Source organism: Phasianus colchicus, chromosome 5 (genome assembly GCF_987193195.1).
Source record: "Phasianus colchicus chromosome 5, bPhaCol1.hap1.1, whole genome shotgun sequence".
Taxonomy (NCBI): Eukaryota; Metazoa; Chordata; class Aves; order Galliformes; family Phasianidae; genus Phasianus; species Phasianus colchicus.
Window position 1 is genome coordinate 24,520,483 of NC_143440.1, and position 19,591 is coordinate 24,540,073.

General features: G+C 46.1%; 1 protein-coding gene across 7 annotated transcripts in view; it reads left to right on the forward strand.

The window, feature by feature from the left end:
• The window catches only part of ARHGAP1 (Rho GTPase activating protein 1), a 25,777-nt gene extending 7,936 nt beyond the window's left edge, over positions 1–17,841 (forward strand). For 5 of the 7 annotated variants that reach the window (XM_090140923.1, XM_090140926.1, XM_090140924.1 and 2 more), the window contains exons 4-14: positions 2,396–2,425; positions 7,276–7,363; positions 7,580–7,711; positions 8,209–8,295; positions 8,890–8,988; positions 9,656–9,763; positions 10,967–11,043; positions 11,429–11,506; positions 12,049–12,177; positions 12,402–12,505; positions 13,464–17,841. In XM_090140923.1, coding sequence (XP_089997049.1) covers positions 2,396–2,425; positions 7,276–7,363; positions 7,580–7,711; positions 8,209–8,295; positions 8,890–8,988; positions 9,656–9,763; positions 10,967–11,043; positions 11,429–11,506; positions 12,049–12,177; positions 12,402–12,505; positions 13,464–13,643 — 1,112 coding nt within the window. In that variant the 3' untranslated portion in view covers positions 13,644–17,841. The remainder of the gene's footprint in view (positions 1–2,395; positions 2,426–7,275; positions 7,364–7,579; positions 7,712–8,208; positions 8,296–8,889; positions 8,989–9,655; positions 9,764–10,966; positions 11,044–11,428; positions 11,507–12,048; positions 12,178–12,401; positions 12,506–13,463) is intronic. The other 2 variants (XM_090140928.1, XM_031593455.2) reach the window with 2 other exon arrangements.
• Positions 17,842–19,591: the final 1,750 nt, after the last annotated feature.

The window sequence follows — 19,591 nt, forward strand, 5'->3', positions numbered from 1 at the left end:
TCTGTTCAGAGTTTTTGTTTCCTAATGCAAATTCTTCTATGGCAGAGGTTCTGCTTCCATCTGCTTAAGACTGAGGCAAACTAGTGTGATGTAATCTTGGCTTTGAATTTCAGCAAAAGCTGAATTGCAGGAATATGGCAGATAGTTAATAAGAGTCTGAAGGTGTTCCTACTTGAAATCTGGGATGTGTGGGAAGAGCAGGTCTCTTGATTGTTCTCTTCTATCGTGTTCCTTCCTTGTTCTTCCATCCAGTCAGAAGTACTGGTCTGCCACGTTTGCAGTCAATTGGCAAACCTGTATGAGGTTCATCAGCATTCCCATTTTTTCACAAAAACTGCTTTCTTCCTTTTGCAAAAGGAAGACTGGAGCTTAACATGGAGTTGGCAGATGAATTTTCTGCTGGTCTAGAGCTGGAGATGATGTAGCAGTTGTCAGGAGACTGGCCATTGCTATCAGCTGCATAGTCTCTACCTGATAACCTCAAGGCCTTACGGAAGCTTAGCGCATGTATTTGCTAGGCTTGTGAGAAATCTGCTTCCTCACACCGTTAAATTGGTAACCACAGACTGTGTCCTTGCAGAGAAGGCTTGATGCTAATATGTAGTAAGACCTGCTGTTCAGGTGTAGAATCACAGAATCACACAGAATTGCCAGGGTTGGAAGGGACCTCAAGGATCATGAATGTCCAACCCCCCTGCCACACGCAGGGCCACCAACCATCCCACCTAATGCTAGACCAGACTGCCCAGGGCCCCATCCAATCTGGCCTTGAACACCTCCAGGGATGGAGCATCCACAACCTCTCTGGGCAGCCTGTTCCAGTACGTCACCACTCTCTCTGTAAAGAACTTCCCCCTGATGTCGAACCTAAATCTCCCTTCCCTCAGCTTAAAACCATTTCCCCTTGTCCTGCTGTCACTCACCCTTTCAAAGAATTGATTCCCCTCCTGTTTGTAGGCTCCCTTTAGGTACTGAAAGGCTGCAATGAGGTCACCCCGCGGCCTTCTTTTCTCCAGACTGAACAAGCCCAGCTCTTTCAGCCTGTCCTCATAGGCGAGGTGCTCCAGTCCCCTGGTGTGCAAGGAGTGTACCTTCTTGAATGTTGTGAGACTGCAGAGGATGTCTTTCTTGGTGCGTGATACCAAACCTACCTGAAAACCATTGTAGCTGGCTGTTGGCTGCAGGTACCGAAGTTGTAACTAGTGCTGGTCATTTGCTGTCGCTGTTGGTGAATGACCTGGGGAAATCTAAACTTAGGGCACAGTAGCTACTGTTGCACTAAGCAGGCAAAGGCAGAAGTTGCAGGCAAAGCTGATGTCAGAAGTTTGTTGCAGCATTTTTTGGTGGCCGGAGTACTTAGCAAAGGGCTCTACTAACTAAGGATCCTTTCCCTTTCAGTATGCTGCATTCTTGTTGGCTCCATTAGCACAGGACACTTGCAGTTCTGCTGTATTTGGTTGTAGCATATGGCTTTAACTTTTTAAAGAGTATCTGTATGATACAGAATGATATGTTGCTTCTGTAGAATTGGGGCCATCTAAACAAAGCCCAGTTTTTGCTCCATGTTTTGAGATGTGAGATCATGGGAGCAGAATTTCTAAGAGAATCTTAAGTTTCTAAGGTTTCCAAGGGAGATCAATGGAACAGTGTTTCTCTTTAGGGCTCTGCTCAGCTCATCCTTCTGTCAACAGTTCCTTTTGGGTTTGTAGAGTGTATGTAGCTGGTGATGGAAGGGGTATGGGGACGGCAATAAACACTTTCATAGCTTTCTCCCTTTCCAGAGAAACCACTTTTTCACCTCTAATAGGCAATTTCTTTTTTTCTTTTTTCTTTTTTTAAATTCAGAATCTAATAAAAAGATTTGGTTTGAAAGCTGTGTTGTAGGTCTAAATTGTCCTCATATTCTTATTAGTGACTTTGGGCTTCTTTCCAAATAGGCTGTTAGTTGTACTATAATTGGTTATTTATTCAGTGTGATGCCATCCGCTGTACACTTCTGTGGCTCTTTGAAAGACCTTGAGTGACAGAATTAGTTGCATTAAACCCTTTTAAAAGTAGCAGTACAGCAGTTGCCATTTTGTTGGTGAACGGAGTGTAACTATAGCTTACAAGGGCCAAAAACTGGATCATGGTTATATAGAATTTGTTGCAATCTGAAGAAAGAGACCCAGCTGTCATGGATGACAGTATCCACCTCTACTGTGTAGCTGTGGTTGCTCTGGAGAGAGAGGAGCTTGTAGAACAGATAAAGTGGAAAGGGTTTAACTGCTGCAAGACAGCAAGTCAATGCATCTCAGTGGCAGTCTCATTAGATACTGAGACTTCATACTCAAGATTACTTTCTGGGAAGGAGTGCAAAACTTGGCTTGCTATAACTTTGTTTCTGTTCCTCCAGACCAGGGTGCACTTGATGGGGCCCAACCAGGTAGGTAGATTTTTTGTGATACTGTAGATCATGGTATTCCTTTAGCATGACTGTGGCCTGTAGCTGGGTTATCTCAAGGGAGCCCAAACTTTGCTCAGCCTCGGGCCGTGCTGGCAACTTTTCAGGAGTCCAAAGGCTGCACCAAATTGTTCTCTGAGGACTGCACCTCTGCCTCAGGCACAGCGGGATCATCTGAGCCGACTTTGGCCTGCGGGCTTTCCCTGTGGTGCTTTGGGGCTCTCTGGTCTCTGTGTAAATTCTGTTCCCCTTCTGGTGGTGGCCTTCTGGTCCTGCTCAGTTTGAATGCTTACCCTTTTGTCATGTGTGCTCTGGAAGTTCATCCTAGGATTGCTTCCTCTCCCTTTATTAGACCTGCTACTGCATTCACCTATTATGCAGCTGGCGCTACAATTGGATTCTCCAGATGAAAGCTACTGTTATCAATTTCTTCTGCATTTGGCTGTAGAGATGTTGTATTTTGGTAACTTGTGCCTCATTCTAGCCTGAAGCTGTGCTAAACTACTCTGTGCTTGCTGAGCATTTGTTTGTATTCTGGACTTCAATCCCAAGCCTTTAAAATTTGGCTGCCAGTGCTTTCACTCCTCAGTGCGGATGAATTTCTCTTCTGGTGTGAAATTCTTTCTGCTGTTTCTGAACAGCAGTCCAGAACCTTTGTACAGTCCATGGAAATGCTGATCCTCATCACCTCATTATATGGGTGCTTCTCCCCTGTTTGCTGTGTTCTGATGGAGACATCCTCCCATTTTGCATTCTCTAATCTGATTCTCTAGGGTTTTTAAATTTTGTTTTGTATCAGTTAAGTCACTTGATAAGGCTTTATAATTCTGGCCATGTTTAAATATTGGGAATGTGTAGGTGGAAGATACTATGTATTAAAATACTGCCACTTTGGGCTTCTTTCTTTTCTTGTGAGGCTGAATCCAGTGTGGAGTTCAACAGATGTAAAAAATCTATCGATGATACTTAAACACTGCTCAGCTATGTTCAGCAGGGACTTGAAATTATATTAGAGAAGGTGTTTTTATTGTTTTTTTTAAAAACTGACAGTGGCTCTGAAGCATCTTAAGCTTTGTGAAACTTGGAGTGGTGTTCCAGATTTCTGCAGAGTGATGTCCCTACCTCATCTCCAAACTGCTCACTTTGTTGTTTTTCTGATAACACTTAGCTTTGGTGTCAGATTTGATCTGTTCTGCATTCTCTCAGTATTGAAGTACCAGTTTATTCTCATTTGAATCTTCCATCAAAGTGGATCCTTGGCTGAGAGTACCTGGTGAATGAACTGGGTCCCCAGACTGCAGTTCTATTGCTGGCTAAGCTGATAACATCAGATCGTGGCAGAAAGGCTGACTGGTAATTTTCAGGAGAAGCACTTCAAAGTACAAAGCAGGTTTGCAAGTCAAGTGTTTATTTTCCATTTTGGCTGTACAGATATGTTTAATACAGAGTTCTGTCTCAGGACAATGCTGCTACCTTAATATGAATTTCTCCTGATATGTTTGCATTGATACAGGTTGCCATCTGAAACATTAGTTTCGGTATTTAGTCTTCATTCCTTCTAGAAGTATGGTCTTGCTCTGATGGTTTGGCTTTGTGAGTACTAAAGTATATAACTGCTTCTTTTTTGGTTAGCTGTTAACTGTTCCTGAGAAGCTGGGTAATTACTTCATGGTCTACAGCTGTGCACAATGGAAACCTTAGCCACTTGCAATTGCAAAGAAGGGGTAAAAAAAAGAATTAGTTAATTGATTAATATTGCAAATGGGCAAGCAAATAGTGTAAAGGATGGAGCATCTGAGAAAGATCAGATGCAGTAAGGATTTGTTCGGCCTGAGGCAGAGGCCACCTGGAGGCAGTTTCTTCTGGCAATAAAGAATGCATGGAGTGGGCCTTACATTCTTATTTATAAATTGCAACAACTGATCGTTTATTATCAATGCTCAGGAGCTGAATTTCAATATATCTCTAGAAGTCTGACTGATCGGATTTATGTCAGGAGAAAACAGAATTGTCATTCAGTTGTTTTAAGCGTTTCTATGTTGACAAGCTGAGCTCAGTGTGGCAAAACTGAAGTGAAACCCAGAACTCAGTGATAGGTATGGAGTACTCATGCAAACATTCATTTAGGGTCGCTCCTTTTTCAGTGATTTGAATGACTGTAGGTAATCTCTTAGTGTACTTGGCCCTGGAAATTATCCGAGAGAAACATCCATCTCTCTAGATTGTCTTTTTTTTTTTCTTTTATTATCAATTCCAGACATTTTATCCAAGGCTATTAAAACAATGAGATTCTAGACTTTGCATAGGTCCCACCATAATAAGTGTTATGTCATTCTAGAGGAAGATGCTTAAGCTGTTTGCTTCCTGACTTTTGATTTATCCAGGCTGGGAGTCAATGCCCAGGAAGCTGAACTTTGTGGTCTCCTGCAGCATCACATGAAAGTGGTGCTGTGCTGTGCTGTAGTTCTCACAACTGAAGCTTTCCTTGATCAAGCCTTCAGTCTTTTCAGACCCTCAAACCATCCCCTTCAATATGAATCACAGCCTCAGTTAACTGAAGATAGCACCTGTTCTGACTTCAGCACAAGAGTTACAATCTGCACAGATCTGTCACCCATTTTCTTTCATTGCTATAAAACTCATCAGGTTCTCAGATGCTACTGTCTTCTTGGTGCTCTTTGTGGGCAGGATCCTTTGTCTTCTAGACAAAGCCATACAAGCAGAAGAGTCAAAATGTGCGGTATCTTCCCCTCCAGCACTTCTTAGCCCTCATCTTTGTGTTTTAGAGAGCTTATGTGCATCTAATCCAACCCTAAAGCTCATAGCAAGCTACCAGTAAACTTTGGGCTAGGCAGAGAGTGGGCTACCGTGGGATATGCAATGTGATGTTGGTCTTGTGGCCTGGCTGTGGCTGTATCTGGTTGTTCCAGATGATCCTTGCATCAATCTCTCCTAGTCCTGCTTTCTGAGTCATGTGTCCTCCCTAACTGCCCCTTACCTGCGCATGTGTATGTTGGTGTGATGGCCTACACCAGCCCTTTCCTGGTCTGTACCTGGTGCTGCCTCAGGTGTCCCTAACCTTTGTAGAGGCTCTGGCTTGTGTGCATCAATGAATTGTCTTGTGTTGTCTGGTGAGTGACTTGAAAATGAAATTTGAAAAATGGAGGTGAACAAGAAGAGAGAGAATCTGTACTTCTGGCCAGGATGGAGGTAAAAGACAGGGTTAATAGCTTCTTAGCGTCACGGCCTTTGGATGTGAATTCTTTGGCTGCTATCTGAAGCAGCAAGTGGTCATCTCTTACTAACAGGCAGTATTCCTGGAAGCCTCAGGTTTGTTCTGCTGTTAACGTGAGATCTCAGTTGTTGCATGGCAAGTCTAGCCAGACGATAGTTGGCTGCTGGAGCCCATGCAAGGGTAAAAAAACAGCTGCATGCTCTGAATGCCATAAAGCCAGCAGGGGGAAAAGGATATCTTTCAAGAGGAATGATGTACTGCAGGGTTGTCCTGCATAAGTGGAGATCCTTGCTGCTTTTCTGTGTTTTGGTTTGAATGGGATGGTTCTGCCATGGAAAGGGAGGTGGGTATTCTTGAACATAACCTCAGTAACTTTTTTCACTACTCTCTTCTCTCTACTGACAATAAAACATAGCCGAGTACCTAGTGAGTAGCTAGAAAGATGGGAATACTTGAACTCTTCACACTAAAGGAACAATGTCGCCTCCACTGCTGCTAAAAAAGCAGGTCATCTCTATGGAAGTGAATTGGATGGTGTGCCTGTTTAGGAGAGAATCAGACTGTATATCCAGACCTAGCTCTTATTTATCTAAACCTCTCAGTTCCCCCAGCATGTCTGCTAAGCTTGTCCATGCCCACCTGCTTGGATTTTGTTCATGGAGATGGAGAGCTCTGCTGGTAGAAGTATGCAGATGTATGAAGACATATTGGGAGAAAAACTCAGCTCATTGCCTTTGAAGCCTTAAGAGGTGGCTGGGAATGTCCCTAAGATAAGGTTGCTATGTGGGTTATTTGGCTCTAAATGTGATAGGGATTGTTTTCTGATAGATTTTTGACATAGAACACTCAGTTATACCACACTTTGCAGCTCTCTGGGAAAATGCCATTGTGGATGGAAAAATCTAGGAAGCAGTAAACAACAGCTTATTCTGCAGCACACAGCTCTCCCTGAGCCTCCCCTGGAGAATCCAGCAGCCCTAACCTGATCCATCTGTAGAAGAGGCTTGTGAAGATGCTTACTTTTCTCTGGGATGTGGCTGGGGCTGCCTGTTTCTGGGAATTTCTTGGCTTCCAGGGTATGGAGTGGCTTTGTTCTGTGTGCAGAATGAAGCTTTAGGTGAAACAAGAAATACACACACCAGACCGTGAACAGTTGGTCCGGGACTGCATGCAGACGAGCTGTAGTGGTTATTGCCTCTGTGAGGGGCAGTTTTCCTGTGCCTCCCTGTGCATGCATGTGACAGGAGCAGTGGCCCCAGGAGCAGTGTTGCAGCATGAATGCTTTGAGTACCGCAGGCCTCATTTGTATATGTCATGAAGCTTCCTGGCTTCTAGTCCTTGCTCTTCCTTCAGGGCTAAAGCATGGACTCTGTTCTTTATTCATGTTGCAAGTTTGCAAGGCCCTTGGTGCTCAGGTTTCTGCTTTCATCCTAGGCCCACGACAACTCCACTGAAAATTGGGTTCATCTTTGCTGTCAGCTTTGGCATTTTGGATGTCTGCCTTGTTATGATGGTTTTCTGTGTTCCATTTCCCCTTTGCTGTCAAGCCCACAACATAGTTCTGAAACTCTTGTAATCTCTGACATTTAATTTGCAGGTGATGACAAGTATGGGAGGAAAGTCATTTTGTTCAGTGCCTGTCGGATGCCCCCAAGTCATCAGCTCGACCATGTGAAACTGCTGGGGTAAGTAGTGTCTTCAGAGGCTGCTGTTAATGTAATTTCCAGGTACCGGATTCCTGAGGCCAGGTCCATGTGGAGTATCATCTTCATCTGAACATGTCCTTGCAAAGAGCTTACCTCTGTTGCTGAGGATACAGTCCTCTGTTACGGCACACTAAAAGGAGGAAGAGCCTCTTTGTGGCAGAGTATGAAGTGTGTTCATGAGCTGTCTGTTTTCAGGTACCTGAAATTCACACTGGACCAGTATGTGGAAAGTGATTACACACTGGTGTATCTACACCATGGCCTGACTAGTGAGAACAAGCCATCCCTGAGCTGGCTGCGGGATGCCTACAGGGAATTTGATCGCAAGTGAGTAGGGGACAGCAGGCAAGGTGCAGCATGCTGCTCTGTAGTCTCATACAGAAGATCTTTCCCCTTTTTCCCTGGTAGCTTGGTGATCATATCTTACTATTGCCTGTTTCTACTGCTTGTGGAGGTGGGTTTTTGTCTGCTGCAGGCTGAATTGTGGAATGCACAGCTCCTTCTGAAATTGCATTTTTAGGACAACAGGCAAGGAGCAGAACCAGGAACCAGTGCAAGTGTGTCAGCTCTGTGGTATAATTGTTATTTCCTGGTGAAGCTTGTCACTGCTCCTGGGCAAATCTTAGAATAATGTAGTATGTGTCCTTAGACTGCTGGGCATCCTGACATGAGAATGAAGCATGGAAAAGCAGAGGCCACAGGTGACTGGGGAATGGTGAGGCAGAATGGAAAAGGAACAGAACATCTAGAATGTCTTAATGTTGTGAAAAGGTTGGTCCCCCTTCTTAAAGCACACTTCATCCTCACTTAGCTTCTCTTGGCAGGTACAAGAAGAACATCAAAGCCTTGTATATTGTGCATCCAACCATGTTCATCAAGACCCTTCTGATTCTCTTCAAGCCTCTGATCAGGTAGGAAGCACTACAGGAGGCTCACCCTATCCTCCCAGTGCTGGGGAATAATGGAGCATTCCTGGGGAAGCACAAGGTATGCACAGGCTACCAAGCCTGCTCTGCAGCCTCACACCCTGTGCTGTCCCCTCTTGTTTTTGAGCTCAAAAATATTCAGACACAAAAAATACAGTCTGCTGCTCCTTGCTATCCAGCCAATTAGAAATAATGTGTTATAGATTCTGCTAAGAATAAAAAAGGAAGTGAGAACATCAGTGCAAATTCTGTTAACTCACTGTATTGATGCTAAAATCTGAACTCCATAAAATAATAGAAAAGTAGTTATGTCCAGCTGCTGATTAGGAGGGAGAAATCCAGGGCTCAGGGAGGCTGCCTCTGTTAGGGCTTCTAACATGACCTGGAAAGTCTTCGCATCTCCAAGTAAAATACATGAGTTGGAGAGCTGTGTGGGCAACATCTCTGCTACTCCATGCCCACCTCTTTACCTCATCAATGCTTCTTTCAGACCCCTGCTCTCCTTGCCTGTAAGAAATCTGCTTTTCAGATACTGGATTTCTTGATTCCTCATATACCTACTTGTCTCTTCTTTTTCAGCTTTAAGTTTGGACGAAAGATTTTTTATGTGAACTTCCTTAGTGAGCTGGAGGAGTATGTGAAGCTGGAACAGTTGGGAATCCCAAGTCAAGTGCTGAAGTAAGAGTGTTGCTTATCTTCCATTTGTTTAGGGCTCTAAGAGGGGATTTTACTGGACAAAAAGCAAGGGGAGGAAGGGATTATTCCACCCAGGCAGTGCTTTTAGAAGGAGCAGTACAAATTGCTATAAAGACTGTTGTTTCTCTCTGCTGTTTTTCTTGTGTGTCTTTGATCACAGCGCCCAATTCTGCCCTTGAAGTAAAAGTACTCTTCTCCATAGGAGCACCCATCATGCCTCTCCCATTCAACCCCGAGGGGCTTTCTGCAAATTACTGAAGTTAACATTGATCTGGACTGTGTGGCATGTATCTGTTGTGTCAGGCACCTGCTCTGCTCATTTGGCACGGTTCAGCTCCTCTTTGAGACTTTCTGAAGTCACCACAATCTTAGTACCTCATCACAAACAGTGCTGCCCTAGCCTCCTACCTGTGCTGTGGTCTTCAGCTGCTCCAACTCTTGATTCCATATATACCTTCCTTTCCCCCTGCTTTTTTTCTGGCAGTCATATATTTGTTCGTGTTGCTCCAGACCTGCCTGTCCTGTATTTGCGTAAGTGAAATCAACTGTGCTAGGCTGGAGATGTTACCAATGTGTCACATACAGTACTAGGTTTCTGCTCTTTCTGGGAAGTAGAGTGGCTTTTTACTAGCCTGTGTTTTTGCCACAGATATGATGAATATCTCAGATCCCTCCAGAAACCTTCACAAGTGCCCCAGAAGCCAATGCCTCCACGCCCACCACTGCCAAACCAGCAGTTTGGAGTCTCGCTCCAACAGTGAGTATCTCTGAATTTTGTTGCCGTTGTCCTGATCGGTCTGTTTTGAGGTCACTGTGTTTATAGCTGAACAGCTGTGGAAATGGCTGTAAAATTTTTTGCAGTTTGGACTTACTACAAAACTGTAATCATCCTTCTGAGAATCTCTATCTGCATCCAGATTCTGATCGACTCAGTTCAGTTCCACCCTTTTCATTCCATGGCTAGAACCTAGATCCTATCTAAATTAAGATGAGATTGTTTCTGTAGTTAGGGCTCATTAAGGGAGGAGCAAAATAAGGACCACGAGGACAGCTTTATGCCATTAAAAGCTTTGTCTAAACAAAGGAAGTCTGTTAGAGGCTGACTGAGGTGTCTTTAGGGCTGTGCTATTTTTACTGAGTAGTGTTGCAGATCTGTTTTTTAGTTTTTTTCCATATCGTTTGTAGTCACCCTTGTACTGATTTCCAGCCCTCATTCCTGCACAGTGACACAGGCAAACACAGACACTGGCAGGAGATAGTGATCTGCCTAAGTGTTGAAGGTATTTTTAACTTTGACTGTGCTTTTGCAGCAGGGAAATGAGGAGGAGCCAGGATTGTGTGGCCAGACAGATCCTCTGCAGCAATCTGGGAATACATTCCCCAGCTTCAACACCACACTTCCTAATATCATCGCTGTGGTGTTGTGTGCCTGAGCCTGTTAGCGGGCTGAGGGGTGAACAGCTGCATACCACAAAGTTGTACATGGACTGTCTAATGTGAGAGTGGCAGTGAATGCCTCAGCATCACTAGGCATTCCCTGACAACCACTGTGTTGGCTTTTTTTTCCCTTACAGAAATGGAGTAGATAAAATTATCCTATGTATCACTCTGTCATGTGTCAGCTTCTCTCTGCTCTTGTCCACAAGGGAAAAGACCGAGACAGTTTAACTCTTTTCACCTGCTTTGTAACTAGCAGCCTTACCTTCTGGGAACCCCACTGTCCTGGTGTCTATGTGTGGTGATTTTTAGGGAGGACAAAGAAATATTCCTGTGGTGTGGTAATGAGCCCAGACTTGCTCCAGTGAATGACTTGTCATGATGGGAATAATGGGTGAATCAGGGAGACAGGGATATCAAGATACTATGTCAAAGTTAGTACACATTCAGGTAACTTCAGGTCTCGGGCTGTGTGCAGGGCAGGGAGGACCAGTCATTTGTAACCTTTTGTCTCTTCCCACAGTCTCCGGGAGAAGAGCCCTGATCAGTCTCCTGTTCCCCTGGTGGTCAGAGAGACCATTGCTCATTTGCAGGAGCATGGTAAGTGCTTGGGGAGGCTGGGCCCTTCTTAATTCCATGCTGTTGGCCTCTCCTCCACCCTGTTCTAATCCACATGTGTTCAGACACAGCAGAACAGCTATGTAGGGTAAGGTATAAAGGCCTGACCCAAGTGGATTAGCTTTGAAGATGTCATACAGTTTCATGGCTGGGAGACATTTTTCTTCAGTTGTCCATCCTGTCACTTGTATACTTGTATAAGAGTAGTAAATGCTGCTTGTTTCTTTTGCCTGCTGCTGAAGAAAAAAAGGAACTTGTTGATAACTATCTGAACACCCCACAGCATGGATTTATGATTGGTAATACTAGCATTCCTAGAGACTCCCACATAACCAATCTTCCTTCTCCATCTGCTCTCACCTTACAGCTCTCACAACAGAAGGGATTTTCCGGAGATCAGCAAACACACAGGTTGTCAGGGAGGTCCAGCAAAAATACAACACGGGTGAGTGCTCTGACTCAGCAGAGCCACTCTTGTTCTCTGACTCCTGCTGTCCTTCTAGAGCTGTGTTGGAGCTAGGCCAGCAACTTCTCTGATAGGCCTCTTAGTGAAGCCCTGTCAGGGTATGACCCAAGTTGCAAGGCAGAAGCATCTGACAAAGAAGTTCATTACTTCTGATTTGTGGAAAGTATAATCCTTCACACTCATGTTTCCCACACTGCCCTTTTCCTGTCTCTCGGGAATATTTCCTTGTTTCTCAGGATAGGGCATACCATGTTTGTCTTGTTATGCTGAAGGGACTGAAGATGACTGGTCATCTCTTTCAGATTTTCTGAAGATTTAGTGCTGGGTTCAGCAGTGCATTGCATATGCTTTTGGAACACATTTTTCCACTCCGTTAGAAGACGCAGTGTTTCAGTACCCTCTCGATGTTCTTTAAATTATGGCATCCTTGGTTCTGGGCTCCAACCTTCACATCACATTCTGTGTCTGGAGGAGATCATACTTTGGCCAGTGAGAGTTGAGTCTCTGCATTACTTTCTCAGGTGTGCCGGTAGATTTCCAGCAGTATGAAGATGTCCATCTCCCTGCTGTGATTCTCAAGACCTTCTTGAGAGAGCTGCCTGAGCCCCTCCTCACTTTTGGCCTCTACAGCCATGTTGTCGGCTTCCAGAGTGAGTTGTAACAAGAGTGTGCTCTTCCCAGAATGTTGCAGTGGCCAAGGGCAAAGATATCTTCCACACCACCCTCGGCTGTGGAAGGGACAGTCCTGCATGGGATACCCTATGATTGCAAACTGGGCTTTTGTTGGGGTTTGTGCTGAGGTATTCATCTTCGTTTCCATGGAGAGATGAGAATTTCTTACAGACTTAGTTGCCCCATCTCTCTTGCTTTTTAGGTGTGGAAGAAGTGAATCGTGTGGATGTCGTTCGCAAAACGCTCCAAAATCTGCCAGAAGAAAACTACCATGTGCTCCGTTTCCTGACAGCCTTTCTGGTACAGGTGAGCTGCTCCAAGGCTTGGAATTTGTCTTTTAGTTCAGTTGCCAGTGCCTTGCATCAGCTTCTCGACTGCCTGCTCCCTCTTTTCCTTTGAGAAGAAATGAGTCTTAAGTTAAGAAATTGCTTCTCTTTACCTTATGTTCCTCTAATATGGAGTCTCATGACTGGGAGGCACAGGCAGGCATTAAGCCAATGCGATATCAGGGGGGCTGAAAGTGTGGAGGTGCAAAATACCTGAGCAAAAGGTTGGACTAGAAGAATGGTCACAGATCCACCCTGCTTTCTGCTGCTAGGGAAGCTGCCGCAAGGTTATTCTAGCAAGAGGAAAGATCATTTTAGTTAGTGATGATCTGTAGAGATATTGGCTGACAGTGCTCTTGGTCCTATTACATTGTGGCCTGGTTGCTGAGCCATGGTGGGATGTGAGAAGTGGCAAAATGTTGTTTCTTGCTTCCTGAATGCTGCAAGCTGTATGTGCTTCCTCTAGCCATCTTCTGGCAGTGAGTCTTGAGCTTGTCTGCCACCCTCCTTCCATCTGCTCTGGAAAGTCTGTCAGCTCTGGCTTTGGGGAGGGAAGAGGGCAGCTATTGTGTTGTTCTGCAGCATGTCTAAAGGGAGGTGAGGGGCAAATGGATGTGGCCTTCTCAGTGATGTGTAGTAATAGGACAAGGAGTAATGGCTTGAACATAGGACATTCTTGTCTACTTGAACATAGGAAATTCTATACTGACATGTGGAAGAACTTCTTTTCAGCAAGGGTGAGAGAGTACTGGAACAGGTTGCCCAGAGAGGCTGTGGAGTCTCCTTCTGTGGAGACATTCGAGACCCGTCTGGGTGCCTAACTGTGTGACCTATTGTAGAGTGCCTGCTTAGGGGGCTTGGACTCAGTGATCTCTTAGGGTCCCTTCCAACCCCTGTAATTCTGTGATTTCACAATGTTCTCTTTCCTTCCCCCATAGGTATCTGCTCACAGTGACAGAAACAAGATGACAAACACCAACCTGGCAGTTGTGTTTGGCCCAAATCTGCTGTGGGCCAAAGATGTTGCCATCACCCTAAAAGCCATCAACCCAATCAATACCTTTACCAAGTTCCTGCTGGATCACCAGAAGGAGCTCTTTGAGGATGTGGAGGCCTGATTCCCGGCCAGCCCACACCAGCACACTGTGCCCACCTTCCCACCTTTCCCACCTTGTCTTGGGGCTGTGACCAAGCTGCCTCCAGTACAAAGGGACTGTTGATCTCCTGGGTGATGAGCAGAATGAGGGCTGTGGAGATGGTGGTGAAAGTGTAAGTAAGCAGGAGACCTGCTGCTCCAGATGGGGATGGGAGCTGGTCTCCCAGCTACTGTGTGGAGTCCTGCCCCACCTGCTAGTCTGTGCAGCTTCTCCAGGGCTCATCACCAGCCTGTTGCCCTATAAGATGACCAGCCATCCTTTCCTCCTTCCCTCACATATGGTTTTTCTGTCCTCCTATCCCTTCCCTTCTTCAGCAAAGATCTTTTTTTTTTTTTTTTTTTTTTTTGTTTAGACTCCCAACAGCCCCATCTCACTCCCCTTGTTTCAACTGGGCTATCAGGGCTCGGGCAAGACTCGCTCGGTTTGTGACAGAGATGTTCTTGCTGTAGGTGCCATTTTTCTGCACTAAACATGCATTCTGCCTTTCCCCAGAGGCATCGGAAACACTGAATGGAGCAGGCAGCCCTTGTGCTTCAGGTACTTGTCCTGTACTTGCAAACACCACTTTAGCCACAAGTTTTTGGCAGGCAAGCGAAGGATAGGTTCCACAGCACATGGGCTGTATAGACCTGCCAGACTGCAACACACAGAAGCTCAATTTAGCCCAAGCCTCTCTGGGGTCAGCCACTCCAGCTACTCTTCAGCTTTTGCTGGGGTGAGGTTCATCCTGTAGTTATCCAGCTCAGGTGTTTCTGTCCCTCCAGCAATATTTCCAGCCTGGCTTGGAAGGCGCATGTCAGACCTGGCTGTGCATGAGTTCTGGCTGGGGTCCTTTCACAGATGGGAATCTGAATTGCAAGGAGAAAGCGCCCTCGTGGCCCAGGACTGCTGAAACTATGAAGATCACTGCCTTTCCCTCTGGCAGCAACACGAGGCCTCTTCTACTCCTTCAGGCACGTGCATCTGTGCTGACAGACACAGACTGCCTTGGTTGTTTCTCCTCTTCAGTTTGAGCAGAACTTTCTCTAGCACAATGTAACAGTGAGTGTGGCCTTAGGGGAAGGTCTAGGGACTGGGGCTAACCCTTACTCTGGAGTGTACCAGGCCTGGTTTACAAGTTTCTGCCCAGGTGCTGACCACTCGTGTGCCAAAGCTGTGAGGGAACAGCTATTCCTTGTAGAGGGCATCGCCTTCTCTCTTCCTCAGTTCCTTTGCCTTCCATCCTTTCATGGAAGCCTCATCTGGTGTATTCTGTATGTTCTGGGCATGCCTGGAGAAATCAGATTGTCTGCAAGGCAGGCTTAGGGCTGGATGTGCCTGATGCCTTCCCAAAGCAGTGCATCACTGTTGGTTTGGGGTTGTAGTGTGCAGGTCACTTAGAGCTAGAAGAGATCCCTCTCCTTAGCCTGGGCCTGATGGGGTGTTCGTGAGGAGCTTCTAGCCTTATTTCTCTGGTGTGTTATACCTTTATCTCTTGCGCCCTGCATGCCTTGGCCAGTCCTGCTTTGTGCTGTATTTGGCGACAGGGCAATTGTTTTGGACCAAACAGAACTCATTTTATTAAAAGCTACTGGATGCTAAATAGAATTTACTTTTTTGTAGCATTTTAGCCTGATCAAAAGTTGTTGCCCCAGTTGTAATCAAAATAAGTGACATCTGCTGCAGGGATGATAGAAGTTGCCGTTCCTGCTACACTGTTTAACAGGGATGGGTGTTAACACAGGAAGCCTGGCAAGGCAGTGCAGGACTTGCAGCTGGCTTGGAGGAGGCACGCCAGCTTGTGGGTGGAAATAGTGAGCAAGAAACTGAGCATTGCTAAGGTTGGATTGAGAATTGTTCTAGGACAGGGCTGGGCCCAATCATTTCTAGATATGAGGGGACTTTATCCTGTGGAGGCTAAAAGACTGCTTATTCTCCCTCCTTTGAGAGTAGGAGTCTACCCTGTTTGGCCAAGAGATACTTACTGTTTTGGCCTAAACCATTCACAGCAGTAACCAAGTAAATGTTTTCGAGGTAAAGATACTGGGCTCCTAATTCACGTTTGATCTCTGCTGGAATAAGTGAGCAGGACTGATTTGCTGTGCAGTAGTCATCTGCTGTGATGGACAGAGGGGAAAGAGGTGCACTTGCTGCAGTGTTTGCTTTAGGAGCTGAGGCTTCCTGGGCATGCTGTGTGGAGGGGGAAGGATGAAAGAGCCCAATGTTCAGCATCCAGTGCTTCATCCATGCAGACACCCTGCTCCCCAGCTTCAGCACGTGGAGAGACCAGTGCAGCTGATTCTGGCCATGCTTGCATCTCCCTAGAGGAAAGGCAAACCCAGCTAAATTCTCCAGGGAGAAATGAACTCCAGACCAAGAACGTGGGATGGGATGTGCTTGTGTGTTGGGGCACAAGGCCTGGGCCCTGCATGCAGCTGCAGATCCCTTGGCAGGGAGGCTCTGGGGGGGCAAGTGCCATTCCCAGACCAATAGCCAGGAGCAGTGCTGGGAGCTTAGCTGTGCTCCAGTGGGAAAGCAGAGATTGCTGCAAGTATCTCGGCTGAACAAGAGCCAGCAATGTGCCCAGCTGGTCAAGAAGGCCAGTGGCGTCCTGGCTTGTATCAGAAATAGTGTTGTCAGCAGGAGCTGGGAAGTGATTGTCCCTCTGTATTCAGCACTGGTGAGGCTGTACCTTGAGTACTGTGTTCAGTTTTGGGGCCTTCACTGCAAGAGACACATCAAGGAACTGGAGTGTGTCCAGAGAAGGGCAACAAAGCCCTGGAGTACAGGGCTTATGAGGAATGGCTGAGGGAGCTGGGATTGTTCAGTCTGGAGAAGAGAAAGCTCAAGGGAGACCTCATTGCTCTCTGTAACTTCCTGAAGGGAGGTTGTAGTGAGCTGGGTTTTCGGCCTCTCCTCTCATGTAACTAGTGATAGGACTAGAGGAACAGCCTCAAGTTGTGTCAGGGGAAATTCAGGCTGGACATTTGGAAATACTAGTTCTCTGAAAGAGTGGTCAGGCACTGGAATGGGCTGCCCAGGGAGGAGGTGGAGTCGCCTTCCCTGGAGGTGTTCAAGGAATGTTTAGTCATTGTGTTGAGGAATACGGTTTACTGAGAACTGTTGCTGACAGGTGGATGGTTGGACTGGATGATCGTGTAGGTCTTTTAACCTTAGTGATTCTATGATTCTGTTCCGTGTGGAGTTTGTTCAGTGGGTGCTGTTTCTTTTTCTTCTCTCTTTTTTTAGTGAATTCTCTAACGTTTCCTTTTTTAGCCAAATGGAGCCTGGTGCATCTCCTGCAGGCAGGGATAACAGCCTGCTCCAGTTCAGTGCCTGCAGGGAGCAAATCTGGAGGGTGTTCTGGAAGCTGCTGCTGCTCATGGTGGGAAAGTGCTTGCAAATCCTGGAAGGGACCCAGTGTAAATATCCCCTTTTGTTTGCTGCTCCTTGTGCTGGAGCTGCTGGGGGCCCTGGAGCAGGCACAGTAACCAGGGCTGCTTTTGCTTTTGCTTTTTGCTCTCCTGAACGCCTTCTATTGAGATATCCCTTGTGTGACTTGAGCTGAGGCCTGGGGCTCCCATTGCCTGTGCACCTGGGCAGCGTCTGCACAAGGAGGCAGGCTGGCAGAGTGTGGGCCCCACTGATCCTGGGGGATGGGGTCTGGGTAGGCTTCTGATCTTTGGCATTTTCCTGCTTTCTGTACAACTGCCCAAGAGTCTCCTCTCTGGTTTGTCTTTCAAGTTAGTAAGCCATTTCTCCTTGTGGAGGTGGACAAATGGTTCCGCTCCAACCCTCTGCTTTTTAGCACCTAGCTCATTGCCCTCTGCTAAGACCTAAAGCTGTCTTCATGGCCCCGTGTCGCTCTCTGACCCAACTTGTACAGTGGGCGGTGCAGAGGGGGCTGGGGCTATCTAAATGCCTTGTGGCAACGTCTGCTAATTTGACAGAGATCTAAAGGCCAGTTTGGTTCCTGTTTCACACACAGGGGCCTCTGTGCAAAATATTTGGTATTGCTTTTGTTGCTGGTGTTCCCTGCCTTTTCTGTTGATGTTTATCAGGTGCAGGGCTGGGGGTTTCACAGTGGTATTCGTTCACATTGTTTATTTCCTTCTAATCGGCACCAATCTTGTATTTCACAGTTTGCACTTTTTGTATTTCAATAAAAATGGAAATGTAATCCCAGATCCAGGTGTGTCTGTCCAGCGGCAGCAGCTGTGGCACAACTACAAGAAACAGAGTAAGGTTGCTATGCTGCCAACCACAACACGCAGAGAAGAATGTGAATATGAGATGCCTGCTTTGTGAGTAAATCTGCAAAGTACTCTCTGCAGAAGCATCAGGCTGGAAACAGATTTAGGAAAAGAATGAAGTATTGCATTTGGGTCTTTCCTGACAGCAGTAGCCTGATCAGGGCTGGGCATCCACATTACTGTCTCCCTGCCCTGATAAGCAGATGAGTCAGTAGCTGGACAGCAGCATGGGCCCCATGGGCCAAGCGGGAGCTAACTGTTGGCTCCCTGTTAGGATGAGCTGGTTCTGCATATCCAGTGGCTCAGTGATGTGCAGAGAAGAACAGGCCTGTGCCTGCTGACATCAATTTGTTATGTGGGTCACTAACTCCTTGATGTGAGTAGGCTTTGGTTAGGACTACACTCCTTGATCTACATATGGTAAACCAACTTTTCCTGCTGGAAAACAACTGTAATTCCTGGTTACATTAGGATGCTTTTTGGCTAGTAGAAGGACTTTTACCCACAAAGTGATTAGTGCAGCATAACAACAGAGAAAACAAATACTGGATATGAGGGTAAAAAGAGAACACAGAGCACTGGAGCTAAAACCACACCACCAGGAGCCCTGGCTGCATGCCTTGTAGTCTGGGTATGTTGCTTCTGATATTAACACTTGTGTTTCTACGACAGTGTGCTGCTTTTCAGTTGTTATTACTAATGATGTATTATTTAAGGCTCATGCTGTTGAAGAGAGCTTTCCAGTATTGCCAGTTCCTCTTCCTCACGTTGGCACTATTCAGCATGACTTGTGAGAAGCTGTCAGCCATATACAGGCTGAGGTGTTCCTGGCATCAGTTCACAAATAGTGCTTCGTGTATGCTCCTTAGGTCTGATTTAGTAATTTACCTGCTGTCATTTACTGCACAGTACTTCAGATCTACAGTTGAGGGAGTTACTAAATATTTTTGTGGTGCCTTTTTATGTGGATGGTGCTTTTGCCCATAGTCTGTGAGTGAGTTCACAGGCTTCGGCCTGATTTTCCTCCCCTGGGACTTCGCTGACCCACTGTAATGGGGTCAGTGTGGTTTATATGATGACTGTACAGCAGTATGTCAGTAATCAGTTCTCAGATGCCCATCTCTGGACTTTGGTCAGTGACGCTTCACTGCTGGGGCTGTGCAGCAGTAAGCTTTGTGCTGCTCTGGAGGAGTCTGGGAGCAGCAGGTCTGTCCCTGATGGTGCCAGCAGGACGTATATACTACGTGCAGCCACACAGACAGTGTTTAGCACAGTGTAAATCGTGTTTACTGCTTGGTGTGTTTTCATGTGTAGCTGCCCTGTGGCTTTAGGGACACTATTCAGAAGATATATACATATTTTTTTTTAGTATGTAAAGTAGGTTCACTCTTGGACAGTATGTGACTGGTCATAGCCTTGGTGGTAGCAAAGATTCTGGTGGGCCCAGATCCCCCAGGATGGTTTGTGTGAGTTTGCTGGCAGTTACTGCTTCTCACATCATCCAGCATCTTTCCTTAGTGCATAAGTGATGCTGATAAATACACATACATGCACATGCATAATTTATGCATCTCAGTAGCTGTCAGGTTGCAATGGGATACTGGTTTCTGATAAGATTGTTACTGAGTTATCCTTGTTCTCCAAGCTGAAATACTTTCCTTCATAGAAACTTGCACT